Consider the following 15,624-nt stretch of genomic DNA (forward strand, 5'->3'; position numbering starts at 1 on the left):
GCTTGATTTGAAATACATTTCAAATATTTCAGAGATAGAGTATGCAGTACCAAAAGCTAGGATTTCTATATTTGGCCAATGCGGAAATCTTTAATTAAAGGTAAGTTTCATGCTGATGTTATCCATTAGGTCTTTGAAAACTAATATCGCACACTGATGTAAATGCATATTGTTTAGGATGTATTTACTTAGAATGAGTTTCAAATTATTATTAGTTATTTTTGCAGTTGGTGAGCTCACTCAGCTGGCCTAAACTAGCAAGTTAGGTGATATGTTTACAGGGCTCTAGATGGAGATGTCTTTGTGCCAGAAAGATGTTAATAAGCATCCTTTTTGTTTTATAGGAGAGCACTTAACTAAACTCTATACCTATTTAATGAGTTTCCAGAAACATGCATGGTAACATATTTCTTCTCTTGGGTTATACACTGCAATTTTGCCTTACCAGAGGTTTAATTCTATAGCTAAGTTTTTAAAAGAGTTGAAAGCTGCTACGTTTTTGTGTTGCCATTTTGTCTCTGGCACTCTTCCAAAACAGCTCCTATTGCCATTTTCCTGTGCTAAAAATGGCTTTCCAACATTGCCAGAATATCTCAATTGGATAGAAATGTCTCAGAGTTCCAGCTTGGGGAAAAATGGGCCAGAGGACACCAGTAGTGCAGTCTGAAGCCTCACTGTTACTGAGCCAGCCCTACCTTACTCTTTTCCCTACCTGTCTTTGCCCCAGACTGTTGCAGTAAGGATAGTACATTGTCTATTTCTACAGAAGAGCGGGATTAGAATGGACATTCAGTTTTTAGGACAAGTGGTTTTTGTCTGGCTGCTATTGCCTTGGCTGGAGCATCAACACCATTTCAGTATTGGGAACCGATAGGGCAGAGGGATACACTGCCAAATTGGAGTAAGAAGACTCCCACTACAAGCCTTAGGACTTCCTCTTTAATATTCATGCCATTACTTGAGCTTCTTTGTGTCTTTTCATATGTAAAGTACTGTGTTCAGTAGATAATGTGGGAGAACCCCATGTTGCATATTACAGCAAAAAAGATTTAAAACTGCACTAACTTGTGGGGAAATAGCTTACTCTGCAGGCATCAAAATTTCTGAAATGACTTTGTAAAAATATAGTGTACTACTGGGAAGAGTTAAAATTGCGTTAAAATATCTTGTCCATATCCTACCCAATTACATTGTTAACCCTGGTAGAGAAAGCAAGTTTTGCAGTCCTTTTGCAATGCCTAGTCATACTTACATTTCTGTCTGAAATGGGATGCGTAAGTGTGTTGTTTAGGTATTACCAAAAGGTCTTACCTTCAGTTACAGACCTACCAAATCATCTACATTTTACAGCCTTCAGGGAAAACTTCCACTGCTTACCCAAAAATTCATGGTAAGAGTGGACTGAGTAAAGAATAGTTGAGAGAAATGTCAGCATATCCCTTGAGCAGAATAATGTTTTACCAATTTGTACAATAAAATGCACATGGAATTTAGAAAATGTATGTGAATTAAATAGTGCAAAGAGAGTCTAGAATTCAGTTATGGAGTATCTTTCAGCATATTCTATAATTAAGTAGCACGTGTAGTACAGCATCATGTTTAATGAGTTCTGCCTTTCTAAAATTTTTGACAGACATTTGTAAATGAGAGGTTATACTTACTACTGGATTCTCATCAGCACAGAGTATTTTATTGGATGCAATTGAAACATAAAATGTTGTTGGGATTTACTGTATCATTTGACATAATTTTGAAATCAGGTCTGATTTAGGAAGAACTAACTCCATTGTGAGTTTGGTGTAAAATGAAACAATGTAGAATATAAACACAGTGCAAACAGGGATTTTATTAATGCCTTGAAATATGGCTACAACTTAATTATACAAGTGTACGAACAGGTTTGCTTAGGAATGGGTCAGTTACTTCTGTGAAGCCAGGAGAGAGTGATTGCCTTATTATGTGGGTGTCCAAATTAAGAGAGGAAGTTTCTTACTAAAGAGTTTTCAGAAATGTTTGATCTTTTGCAACTCAGTTATGTACTTGAAAAGACTGTATACTTCTCTGTTCTATCACATTCAAGCTACTAAATTTGCATTTAGAGTAATTCCTGGCCTGCTTATGCTAAAAGAAAGAAAAAAAAAAAACCAGCTGATTTACTGTCACATAAAATGTGTAAAGTTTAAAAGCAAGTTTTTTTCCTGCGTTTATGAATCTGTATACATGAATTTGTTAAAATTGACAAGTTAGGTGATACTGTACAAAATTGTAATGATATAGTGAAAAATCAACAGTAAAACTCATATGTATTTTCTTTATAAACGTCCATCTAATTTCTTGACAACTTGAATAAATTTCATAAGAGCCTTTCTAACATGACAAATTGTTAAACTAAATTGACTGTTGCAATAATAATGAAGCTTTAATAAGTATTGTTGGTATATTTATAATTTTAAAAAAATCATGTTTGTTTCATACTGCTTATTTTTTAGTGTTTTATGTCACTGTTTCAGCTGAAGAACCCTACTAAATACTTGACATTACAAAATAATTTAATGGGGTTGTCCTCTGTATACTGACATTAAATAAAAAGTGTGACTGAACAGTAAAATGTAGATAACTCTTGGGTATTTCATACCTATTTTCAAATGTTGGCTTAGAGTTTTTATGTCTTTCATAACTCATGTTGATTTGAACTGGCTTAAATACCATGTGAAACTATAATTAGCTGAAACAATATGCAGTGGGTTTGGTTAAATTGATGTTTTCAGATAAAATAACAGCCATTGAAATGGGAGAATTGATGCCTTTTGGGTTCTGCAGGAGCTCTTTTGTTTGCAGCACCTTGCATTAATGTTTAAATGCTTTAGTGTTGTTTACCAGCATTTATGAGGTACCTAAATAGACAGTCCAAGACCAATTATACCCATCTGGTCAGGCAGGCTACTGATAATGAAAACTGTTGCTGCCACACTTTAATTGGATTGGACCAATTGGTTCAGCGTTCTCTTAAGTTCGTATCTTACATCTGAAACATGCAGTGTAGTGGCTTGTACGTGACTTACTTCACTTGGTACTTCCAATATTAGTTTGTTTCCAAAGCCATGTTTTGCACCTACTCCTCAGTTCCTACTTACCCACTTCCTTTGCTTTTCTAATACCTGTCTGTGTGTGTTGTAGTAATCATAAATGCTAGCACTGTGTTGGAGATATTAAACATGCACAGAGTGAAGGAGGAAAACGAATTTGCTCTTCCTGAAATTCCTGATATATGACTGTTAAGTTTAGTTGGAACCTTGTTGCTTTTAGCCTATGTCACAGTCAGGTAACTTGTGTTTCCAGTCTTATTTTAATTTACATACCATTTTATAGTATTGCTTAGCATGGGCTTATGAAGATTCTCTGCTCTGATTTCAGCTTAATTCTTAAATAGGTCAACTCTAGTTTTGAAATGGGCAAGCCAGAGAGTTTCCAAATTTGACTAAAAGGAGGGAAAAACTAACCCCCATAAAGATTGTGGTGGTGTTTCGGAGTGCACCAGTTTCTGCTAAATTGTAACTGTACTTAACCTTATGATGATATTCGGTATGTAAATACACACACTTTGAGCATGTGAATGGTATTGCTGGTTGAAGTCGAGTATGTTCATATATCCATTCTCTTTGTGGACATGATATAGCACATGGCTTATTCACTGAATATAGCCTGGGCCTAGTGCCTCAGCTACTGCAGGTTGCTTTTTAGGATGGCATTGATAAAAGGAAGTGTCTATTGCAAGAAAGTCAATGAATTCTTGGGGGTTGCAGAACTCTTCTTTCAGAAGTCTGGAAGAAGTTATTTGAATTTAAATGCATGGGATACAGATAGCATTAGCTTTTTATAAACAGAATATCTATACGGCAGTAAAGCCCTACCTTTTTGCTTTTCAGATAGCTGAACAAGCTCTAGCTATCTGCAGGTTTGTTGCGAAGTGTTAGGGCAGTCTTTTGTATGAATCCTACTTTTTTGACTTTTAAGTATTAGTTTGCTTTGCCCAAGGGAAAAAAGCCTAAAACATGTTGATATTTTTTCATTGTACAATTTGCAGTATGTCCCTTTTACAAACTAACTGTGCCTGTCAGGGGAGGCGCTTCCTATATTCATTACTGAGTAAATAGCACCTCAGTTTATGGGCAAGAGTTGATTGGAAGAACAACTGGATTGTCACCCTAGCCTTAAGTTACTGTCACCATGAAGAGATTTCATCCTTGAGCAGAAACAGCTACCTTTTTTTTTTTTTACTCTGCTAGGTAAAATGTGAAAGGCTACTTATGAGCTAAGGAAATTTGCATCCATGAAAGGCATAGGTGCAGTATACCTTGGGTATTGGTGTGTGAGAAGAATGCAGACACCTGTCTGCTTTTTGTAGTGTCTTGGGCATGTTCTGTGAATACTTACTATAGCCCTGCTCTTCATTATTTTGAGAATGCCAGTCAATGAGATGGCTCAGTGATTGCTACTTGATATAATTGTTGGAGAGTGACTCACACACTTTTCCAGTTGTTGCCTCCCCCGTCTCCTGTAAATTTGAAAAGTTTGCTTATATTTTTAAGGTTGTGTGTACACCATTGAGAACTGATGAGTATTGCTTTGAAGGAAGGTTTTTTTTAAAAAAAATCAGGTTGATTCTGTGAGCAGGACATTTAATATAAATAGCAGACAGTGGGGTCTTTTTGGCTGATAACCTTATTACAGAACTCCAGTTTGTGTTGCATCAGTTCTTCAAGCATGCTGCTGGAAATGGAGGGTAGTAGGTAATGGTGGCCCTGTGTTAGGGGGGCAGCTAGCCTTTTGGGGAAGCTGTCAGTTCCCGAATCAATGCCAGTGAAGCCAGTGAAAGCCAGTGAAAATGCTTACATCTGGAATGAGGTAGGCCAGTGGAGCCCTCAAAGCGCTGCTCCACCAATCTGTCCCATCCCAGAAACAAGCATTTCTTCTCATTTCTAGGTTTGCTTTAGGAAGGTGAGTGCAACAGAATGAGTGGAGCTGCTGCTGCAGCATTGGATACTGCCCTTGTTTACTTATCAGTCCTAAAATTTATCATCAAAATAAAGTTGGCTACATTTCTACAATTTAAAAGAGTGCTTTAATGCCACAAGTACACATCCATTCAGTGTTTAGAGGTGGGGCACCAAGCTATTGCACCTTGTGAAATAAAGCAGGTCCTGCTTTTGCTGATTGGAAAAACAGAGCTTGAAGGAAACTGCTAGTTGTTTAATCACTTGGTCTTCCAAACAACCTCATTGCTACAATCTAGAATTATCCCATAAAGATGAAACAGTACAAACAAAAATTGGAACATAAGGAACCAACAGGAAGAAGACAGTACAAATGGCCATCCACAGTCTCTCAGACTCTTTCCAGATCTTTAGATTCTTCAGTTTTGAGCTTCCCCCAAACACTTATCTGCTGGGGTAGAGAGCAAATAGCACTATGGCAAAGTGCATAATGCCCATGGCCAACCAACTGATCTTGGTACACAAGGCAGAAAATCCCACGAGCAGTTTTACACCCTTACATTAAAAATACAGCATTATGGCATTAAATAAAAATTTGCTTGCCCCTTTCATGACATCCAAAATCAGCTACTGCCTCATTCTACCTAATGGTAGAACTTACTAGACATAAAACTCTGACAAGCATACCTACTTAAATGATTTTGTGTAACAGAGTTGGAAAGGGCTTGGGGAGTGGCTCCCAATTAGAATAATAGGGCAGATGGACCAGTAGTCCAACACTGCATAAAGCAGGTATGAATATTCATGCAAACATGACAAAATTATGAGATTTGGTACATCACAAAGGCTTCAGGATGCTGATTTTAATCTCCATGGCTTTATTTTAAATGCCAAGCATGTACAGCTTCGAATATATTTTTGAATGGGTAAACAGACTAGAAGTTATAAGAATGATGGTTAAATAAGCTTTTGAGGAAGAAGGATTGTGGCCTCAAGCTCTTATTTCTGGCATAAATAGTGTGCAAATCCAAATATATGTACATTAATTCAAGTAACAGAAATCGTGTTTTTTTTTTAGGGGGGGAGTGCAGAACCATTTGAAAAAACTAAAGAGAAAAATGTCAAGGTACTCAAAGCCCCATTGATAATACATAAAATTGGAACTTCCTAATTCAAAGGCTGTGTATTACTTCTGAATCCAAGTGGAGCAAATATTAACAATTCTTACCTTTTTTGTGAAATTACATACCCTAATTACAACCCCAATTAAATCCTATGAACATAGGCCCAAGTGCTTTGGTCATGGAAGCATGCCCACTCCTTCACCAAAGTAAAGGTGAGCAATATGTCAAAGTAGGATGTAAATGATTTTCATCCAGACTCATGGAAATTTTTTAGATTGAAAGTGGGAGCTCACAAATTCAGACATTTGTCTAGTACGGGACAAATATCAGATGATCGTCTGGACATGTGGTTTAACTTTGATGACTTGCTGCTCTAGGCAGAAGCTGTCATATTTGAGAGTCAAAGTAAACATATGGAGACTACATAGGTAACTTGATTATTAGATGACCAGTGACATTGGGTGGACAATTTTCCAGTTCATAATCTCATTAATAAAAAATATGCTAAGTGCAAATACTGTATTGGGCCAGCTTGGCAGTTTCAGAGTTGTAATGTTTTTCAGGTGACAATTCTTAGCAACTATGTGAGAAAATAAGTTGTTAAAATATACACTTTTTAATGTGGAACTAATGATGAGAACAAAACTTGAAAGTATTCCATCAACTCTAGTGGAAAAAAGTTTCACCCTTTTGAAATAGTTGCCACTGTAACATGCACAGTTTTTTTGTGTGCTAAAATCAGTGTATCAATAGATCTAAGTACTGTTGTGCGTTTTAAAATATAAACAATGCAAGGGAAGCATACGTTCTTTAACATTTTTATAAAGTATTCTAATTAAAATTTCTTAATATAACATTTAAATCTCATTGATCATGCTTTCATTTCCTGCTCTCAGATATTTCAAAATACTTGTAGTTTATTGGGACATAAAATTAAGACTTGTTTACAGTTTTATTTACTAAATACAAATAAAATAACACGAAATTAGATCTCTTTAGAGCAGGGCTGGACTATTTGCAGTCCTCTAGATATTTTGGCCAGGACTTCCATCTATTCTAGTCAACATAGCTAGTGATGAGGATTTGTGGGAGCTGAATTTGCTTACTGCAGCTTTAGAGCACCAGAACACTTCCTGATGCAAACTCATTTTTCTTTGATCCCAATTTGCATTGGAACATGTTCTGATTCAAAATGGTCTAAAAAAATACCCCTCCCTGAGGATAGCCTCCATTTTCACCTCATTTGGATTGTCTAGTATCTATTAGTCTCTGGGATTGAAGTTATGTACTGGCCTACAAGGCACAATACCCAGTGTAGTGTATAACTGTATAATATATTATGGCAAGTGCATGGCCTAATAAAGCAATTGTTAGCTAGTGGACTTAAAATGTGGATGTTTTGTGCCATCAAGTTGTGTCTCACTTACGGTGAACTTATGAATAAAGTGCTCCACAATGGTCTGACAAGGAAAGCCATGTTGAGCTTTCGTAAATTCCAGGCTGTGGCTTCTTTTAAGGAGTTGATCCATGTCATATTTGGATCTTCCTTTTCTTTTGCCTTCAATTTTCCATAGCATGATTGTCTTCTCCATGGAGTTTTGCCTTCTCATGGTGTGCCCTATGTATGACAGCCTTAGTTTTCTCTTTTATGGAGCAAATTCTAGCGTACCTGGCCCAGCTCTCTTTTCTGTGCCTTCACCAGAAATAATCTTTTTAGATAAAATTGGTTTAGAAGTTTTAAAAAGAGGAAAATGTCAGAGCAGGTTCTGGTGGCTTGTCTTCAGTGCAGGAGCTCCTTGTAAAGATTCCAGTTTTTAAGAGCAGGAAATGTCTTTCCTTTGTGCCTTGGGTCAGAGCCAGAAAGAGCTCCTGTAGACTCACAAGATATAATTCTGCATTACAGTTGGGCTTGGATCTTCAGCTTAATAAACCTGATTTGGCTGATACTAAGGTAGTAAAGACCTGCAAATCAAAGTATTGAAAGACTGGAATTTCCCCTTAAAGAGATGTAAAATAGAAAAATGCCTTTTGCTGTTGCTTTTAGTGTACTCGAGAGTTAAGTATATATGTGAGCAGATACATGCAAAGGTAGAATATAATTGCAGAAATCAAACCACTCTGCAGTATTTTTGAAGATTTGGCTTTTTTGGCCAGATTTGTTGATCTTATTAGTTTTTGAGAAACTTGCTCATTTCAGCTAGTCACCGAAGAAAGATTGCCTGACCAGGAACATCTGACATACCTGCTTGTTTAATAAAACTTGGTTTTAAAATACTGAATGGAAATGGTGCAAGTGCAGCTTGCATCGAAGCTTGGGAATATCTGCGTATAAGAGCTTTACTCACGAAGGTTGTTAGAAGGAAAGTGAATGAGAGAGAGAGAGAGACTCATTCTTTGGGATTTTCTGTGCAATGTCTGAACTAAATGACCTGGGAGCATTGGACCTACTGGCTGGGTCTAAGATTGGAAGGCTTCACTATGTCATTAGAAAGAAACAGCAGGGAGTTCTGCTTCTAAGATTGTCCAACCGACTGCAGTGCCTAGGATATATAAGGTAGTTGAAAGCTTACTGTTTGAGGCACCAAGCTGAAGATCCATTTATGAACAAGATTTTTTTTCTGGGATAACCAATGACCCATGAGTAATTTTATGGGTGCAAACTATACATGCATACCTCATTTTATGGCACTTTGCTTTATTGTGCTTCACAGATATTGTGTTTTTTACAAATAGAAGGTTTGTGGCAACACTGCATCAAGCAAGTCTTTTGGTGCCATTTTTCCAACAACATTTTGCTTAGTTTGTGTTGCTGTGTCAGAATTTGGAAATTCTCACAATATTTCAGACTTTTTCATTATTATGTTTGTTATGGTAATCTGTGATCAGTGATCTTTGACGTTACTATTGTAATTGTTTTGGGGTGCCATGAACAGCACCCATATAAGACAGCAAACTTAATGGATAAATGTGCGTGTTCTGACTGCTGCAGTGACTGACCATTCCCCAATCTCTTCTGGCCTTCCTATTTCCTGAGATACAACAATATTAAAATTAGGCCAATTAACAATCCTACAATGACTTCTAAGTGTTCAAGCAAAAGGAGGAGTTGCATGTGTCTCAGTTTAAATCAAAAGCTAGAAATGATTAAGCTTAGCAAGGAAGACATGTTGAAAGCTGAGATAGGCCAAAAGCTATGCACTGGGAAGCCAACAAAAGTGTGTGACTTGCTTTATTGCAATGTTCACTTTTGGTGGTGGCCTGGAACTGAATTTGCAATATTTCTAAGGTATGCCTGTATTTCACAAAGAGTTCCAGAAATATGGCAGAGGTACAAACCTCTTCCCAGTAAAGTAATTCCTGGTGCAAACATGACCTGTAGGCTCACTTATCTTTTCTTAGTGTAATGGAACAGGTTTGCAACAGGTTTCTGAAGTCTTATATGATAGAATCTAAAATATAATCCTTACAGTATATTCCTTTCACATTCTCTTAATCACGTGAAAATCAAGAATCCCATGCGACCTTAAAAATGGACAGTTAATGTAACATAGGCTTCTATAAACCAGAGCTCACTTTGGCTTCATGCATCCAATGAACTTTGGCCCATGAAAACTTAGGCACGGTAGGGGGTTCATTTTTAAGGCATCACAGGATTTCTTGTTTTGTCACAACATATTACAACCGTTACTCCCTTGGAATTACAATCAGGTCCACCATCTTGGAAGTTGCTTTGTATTAAACAACCAGATGAAGAGAGAAATCATTAACATAAGACTTTTGAACAAGGTTTCTGCCAATACACTAAACTTAAAAGTCTACAAACATAAATGTTTAGAATATTAAATGTTGGGTTCTCTTGCTGGATTAATGTAAATTGCTTTGTTTGCAGGGTTTATTGCCATCCCAAAACCAGGCCAATTCTCCAAGTGGAACTGTAGTATAGCCATCACACTCCTGCTAGCAAATCTTTGAACACAGAACAAGAAGTAATGACAGTGGAACCAGGAGCTGCTGTTCAGCCAGAGAGCACCACAGTTCTTAAAGGCAGAATGTAAACTTGAAGTTATGTGAATCACATAGTGTTTTACAAAATAATAATAATAATATTAATAATAATAATAATAATGTAATGAGTTCTTTTTACAGCTAATATTTTTAGGCTGCTTGCCCAAAGAAGAATTTTGCTTCAAAATGCTTCTTTTGGCATTGCAATTAAAAATAGTGAAACCTTTTCCAGTTTATAATTCGCAGTGTAATTTAATCATATACATACAAACACATGTAAAATAAAATGTTTCTTAAATCCAAGTAAGTTTAATGGTGTTATAAATTAGAATTTCACTGTTAGGTTTTTTGCACTGATTTTTTTTTAAACCAGAGATGGTTAGCCTGGAATGCTCTCATGGGAAATTAAAGTCATTACTTTCTGGCTTTACAAATGTAATTCAGGAAGATGGATGCTGCAATCATTGGGGCTTTTTCTAAAAAGATTGTTTGCACTTAAAGGCACAATCCTATGCAACATTAGACAGAAAAAGGGCATACTATTTCCAGCATTCTGGGAATTGCAGGCCTTTTTCCTATCTTGAAGTTGTATAGGATTGCACCTTAAATAGCTTAATGCTAGTAGAGAATTACTTTTAAATGGGTGTTTGGACACCCTCTAAAGCTGTCGTCAATAAAAGAGATCGTTTGTATCTATTAAAACATTTTATTTTAATAATGTTTTCAACTACAATCAATCTGTATTATATGTGTAAATAATGTAATTCAAGTGATTGGGCGAGAAATCAGTCAATACACTAGTAATTTTCATCATTTAAGAAAGTGATATTTCTAATTCAGAAAATACATATTAAACTATCTTGAATATGCAGTTTTGTTTACGTTCTGTTTAAATTAAATCAACTTTGATGTACCTTCTTGAATGTAATATTTTTGGTATGGACCTGGTTTAATCCCTGTAGAATATATTCCTTTTGAAAAACACTCAGGTCAGATTCACCAGTTATTAAACTGGACTTATCTTTATTAGGAAATGTGATTCCCCTGCACTTTATTCTAAACACAGGTATTTCCTCTGTCCACACTCGTTAGAAACATTACACCAATTCATAAAATAAGCCTAGGTTTATATATATATATATATATATGTTGGTCATTCAACATTGATACTAGCCATTTTCATACACTAGGAATGCATAGTTTAGCATATGTTAATGCTAGTAGATGCACTTAAATGTTGGTTTAAAATTATTGTAACACAATGCAATAGGCTGATACTATAAGAATAATGTGCCAAAGTATGCAATTTTCCTGTTTCAAAGAAAAATTAATGCCTTGTGTTGGAGGGTAGATTTGAGAATCTACATAATCTAACTGCTGCTTGTTTAGTTCCTATTAAACTGATTTTGAACACACTAAAAATTGTAGAATCCCCTCCAGTTTTTCATTGAAGAAAATGCTGTTTGCTTGATAACCAACTTTTCTCCTGATAGCAGTAGTGCTTTCTTTCTGACCTCAAAGGTGGAGCCATCAAGCCTTTCCTAGCTTCCTCCTTATAAGACAAAAACACTTTCCCTCCCTATTCCAGTTCTTTGGGTAAGCAACATGGTGGCAAGTTCTAAGGCATGACTGAGAAAGAACAGGACGACCTGGATGCCTCTGATAACAACATCTCTCCCACCCTGCAAATATGCTGCCCCACAAAGACTACACTTTGGAGAGCATGTTCCGGCATGTGTGTGCTCCAAGGCTTTGGGGCTCTTCAAATGTAGCTTGTCACATATTGCTGTGTGTGCTGTGTGACTTTTAAAGTCAAACACTATCGCAGCAAGTCCTCCCTGCTTGAATCTAGAATTTTGCAGACAGATCTACATTTCTAGGACACTGCTCTCTTACCATAGAATCTACATCACTTTTTTGAACAGTGTCTCAAAAGCAGATTGTCAACATGTACTGCACTGAATGTAAACCCTTTCACATGCCCTAAGGAGTTCTTTTAATAGAATCAAGGCCAATTTTTATATTTCAGTCTTAAATAGGGAAACAGCAGCACTGAGATACTTTTGCATACTTCTGATTATTAACTTGCAAAGCAAAAAATCAACACCGGTGCTACTGAACCTAGGTTTTGTGTTATGTAAATGGAATGGTTGCTTCTCTCCACAGGAGGAATTTCTGAGGAGGGATTCAGTCAAAAGAAGGTGAGAAAGCTACTTCTGCTGTTTCTCATATTCTCCTGCAGCTGCTTGTGCTTTCCAAAAGCTTGTTTGAGAAATGCCCAGCATAGCAAGTTCCTCACCATCCCCATTTCCACTGTTGGGGACAAATTCTAGATCCAGACCTTTGTGTTCACAGACCTACCCACTCCTATCTCATTTTATTGGTTATCTGTGGCATACCAACAAATAAAGTGAGGTTAAACAGGGAAAAGAAGAAAGGAAATTCCTAGTTTTTAGAAACTTTCTTACTGAAGAAGTTTCCTTAACCAGATTCTTACTTGCTAACAATCAGGTTTAAGGACCATGAGTATAAACTTACAACAGAAATGTAAAGGAAGGGTTTCTTTGTGGGGGTGTTGCAGAACAGTCCTGACAGCAGGAAAAGTAGTGCAGTAACTACTAATGTATGTATTTTCTCTGTGTACATGTAGACACTTGGTTTTAATTGTGCAAAACCACAAGGGAGTGGCTTTGTGTGCACCAAAACATCTTCATGATTTGCAAATGGAGTCAAAAAGCATTTAGGGACATACAGTTTAACAATAATAGACTAAATAAGAACAGATCTGTGATGGGTCTCAGGTTCTTAGAAAATGACAAATTGGGAGGGCAGATTATCTTGAATGCTCATTATAATTTGAGCTTCATGCCATGAATTAGAACAACCTCCCCCAATTTTGTGCCCTCCCATGTTTTAAACTACAATTCCCACCAGTCTTTATTTACCATGCTGGCCTGGGCTGATAAGCTAAAGTCCAAAACATCTGTAGGGCACCAGAATGGGGGAGGTTAAGTTGGATGCTTGTACCAAGGTCTGCTGCTGCTCCTTCCTGAAAAACCTCTTTTGCTGAATTATTATTGCTGGAGTATCAAAGGCAAGACCTTTCTTTCTGCTCTTTCTACCCATCTAATGGAATTCTCAGATGTTAGAAGGTAACCGTGAAAAATGGCCTTTACAAAATATTTTTCTTAGTTTTTATTAAGTAGTTAAATTAGACTTTCTCATCCTGGCAACTCTCATAATTCCTAACAAGAACATACATTGGCTGTCTGGAAATTATGGTACTGTAGTTCATTATGGCTGGAGCATAGATGGATATTACATGGTACACCTTCCTTGTGGTGTTTAGACCTTGCGGCAAACATTCTAAAACTCAATGCTTTTTTTTTTAAAGACAGGTTTGTATATTTTTGTTCATTCTGCATGAGATTCTACTTGCTGCTAATTATAAAGTAGCTGATGAGGATATGTGCAGACCTCAATTCTCATCTATAGGAAACTAAATCCAGTCACTCTGCCTCCTAAGACTACACCTAGCTTTGTAACTGGAAGGACTAGAAATTTTAAAAGAGCAACCAGAAGCTAAAATTAGCTAACATGCAGATTCTGAACACACACAATCCACCCCTAAACTACCAACTGTGCCCTTTTCTGATCCCATGTGAACAAAAGCTTCATGAGTTAACTTTTATTGCATTAGGAGCAAGGAGCTAATCTAGAACATGACAAGAATAGGATCTGTGTGTGTGTGGCTCCTGAGCTGCCCGTTTTCAAAAAGCAACTGCTAGGCAAATTAGATTCAAACTGTGTCGTATGGGAGAAATGTCAGGATTAGTTTCCAATGCAATACAATGAACTTTTGCTGAGTGGAGACGGATAATTTTATGTGATCACATGGGTTGCAAAGGTCTTACTACTATCACTTTTTCAAGAGTGATCAGAAACTGACTTATGCCAAGTCAGACTACTTGCCCAGTATTAATCTGTTATGTAGAACAGTGCCCTCCTGGTATCAGGCAGTGAAAAGTCTTTCTCATCTCCTGCTACCCTCTGAACAAGAAATACCAGGGACTGATTTTGATATGGATGTGGGAAACTTAACCATGGGATTTTTTAAATAAGTATTGTCAAGATTAAGCCTCTTCAAACTGACTGCCTAGAAAAAGCCTTCAGATCATGGAAAGTCAGAGCCTCGCTACTTTTTTACAGAATGAATGTAACATGGAGCAGGGCTAAGTATTTCACTGTTGAATTACGAATATTCTTTCATATGTCTAGAATGAAAATCAGGCTGAGGCTATTTAAAATCCTTTGTTGTTTGAAACATATTTCTCATTCCCAAAATTGATTTGTATCTATTTTTTAACAGGAACTTGCCCCAGGATCTTGTACCCAACCTCCTGGATTTGGCTAAAGTCTTGTGAAATGTAAATGCTTTGGCATGATTGAACTGAAGTTGCTGAATATATTTTTCGCTTTTGGAAATTAAAACCTTTGGCATTTATAGGCTGAAATCCAGACCACACAAATGGAACTCCACCCACAGGTTGTTCCTGCCAAAGGAAAGTTGGAGATGGGGGGGGGGGGTTATTTTCATTAATGTCTCCTTACTCCTGCAATCTCTGCCTCTTCTCAAAGCCTGCTCTGGAGGGATGGGAGACATCCTGAAACAGCATAGGAGGTAATACAGGGTGAAGAAAAATAGGTAAAAATCTTGCATCATCTGTCAGAAGAATCCCCCACTGGATAGCCCAATGTCTTGCCCCAGAATTGAAGACATTATGCTGGTTTTGGACAAGTAAGTCTCAGTCCGAAAGAATAGTTTCTCCAGTGTGCAAAGGAAATACAGAACTTATGGGTTTATAAAAGGTATACTGTGCTTATGTACTATGAATTTTACATTTTGATTACATGTTTCCTTTGAATACATCTGTGGCTTTTCTGCAAAACATACCAGCACAGCCTCCAAACCCTGCTCGAAGAGGGTAAGGTCATTTTTGTACATTTGTACATCTCTGTGTCTCCTGTGGCGTTACTGATTTATAAACAGATTTATTCTTTCTATCTGTGAGTCTAATTATATAACAGGTTTTCACTTCTAATGCTTTTGTTGGATATAGAGGTCTACCTATCAGCTGGTACAGCAGTGTTGATCAAGAAAAATCTATTAACATTTCATGCTCTGAAGAATTAAGTTGTACCATAAAAATTAAGAATGTAGAAACTCTGTTTCTAGTTACAGACATTATGTTATGGAAGTACATTTCCTTTTTGCAAGAGGAGAGTGTAATTAACCTTAAAACCTTTTCAAGATCAATCCTGTAATAAAATGATCCTAAAAATGGCATTTTATCTTTACTGGTAACTGTGAAAGAGTAATTTTAAAAATGTCCCTGGAGGACACAACTCCCTCCCCACCCCAAGATTCCTTTAAATATTACTGGTTCTTCTAGTACAAATGCACAATGTGAAATCACTGTCAAACTGTACCTCTGTTAACA

General features: G+C 36.9%; 1 protein-coding gene across 13 annotated transcripts in view; it reads left to right on the forward strand.

The window, feature by feature from the left end:
• Positions 1 to 15,624, forward strand: part of LOC123026647 (WD repeat-containing protein 20) — a 100,344-nt gene that overhangs the window by 46,637 nt on the left and 38,083 nt on the right. For 4 of the 13 annotated variants that reach the window (XM_044436518.1, XM_044436517.1, XM_044436516.1 and 1 more), the window contains one exon: positions 10,008 to 11,545. The exons of 7 other annotated variants lie outside the window; for them this stretch is intronic. In XM_044436518.1, coding sequence (XP_044292453.1) covers positions 10,008 to 10,061 — 54 coding nt within the window. In that variant the 3' untranslated portion in view covers positions 10,062 to 11,545. Of the gene's footprint in view, positions 1 to 10,007; positions 11,546 to 12,289; positions 12,325 to 14,492; positions 15,471 to 15,624 lie in introns of those variants that run through there. 2 more of the 13 variants (XM_044436513.1, XM_044436515.1) reach the window with 2 other exon arrangements.

The sequence above is a fragment of the Varanus komodoensis genome, unplaced genomic scaffold, assembly GCF_004798865.1.
Source record: "Varanus komodoensis strain SLA01 unplaced genomic scaffold, ASM479886v1 scaffold3, whole genome shotgun sequence".
Lineage (NCBI taxonomy): Eukaryota > Metazoa > Chordata > Lepidosauria > Squamata > Varanidae > Varanus > Varanus komodoensis.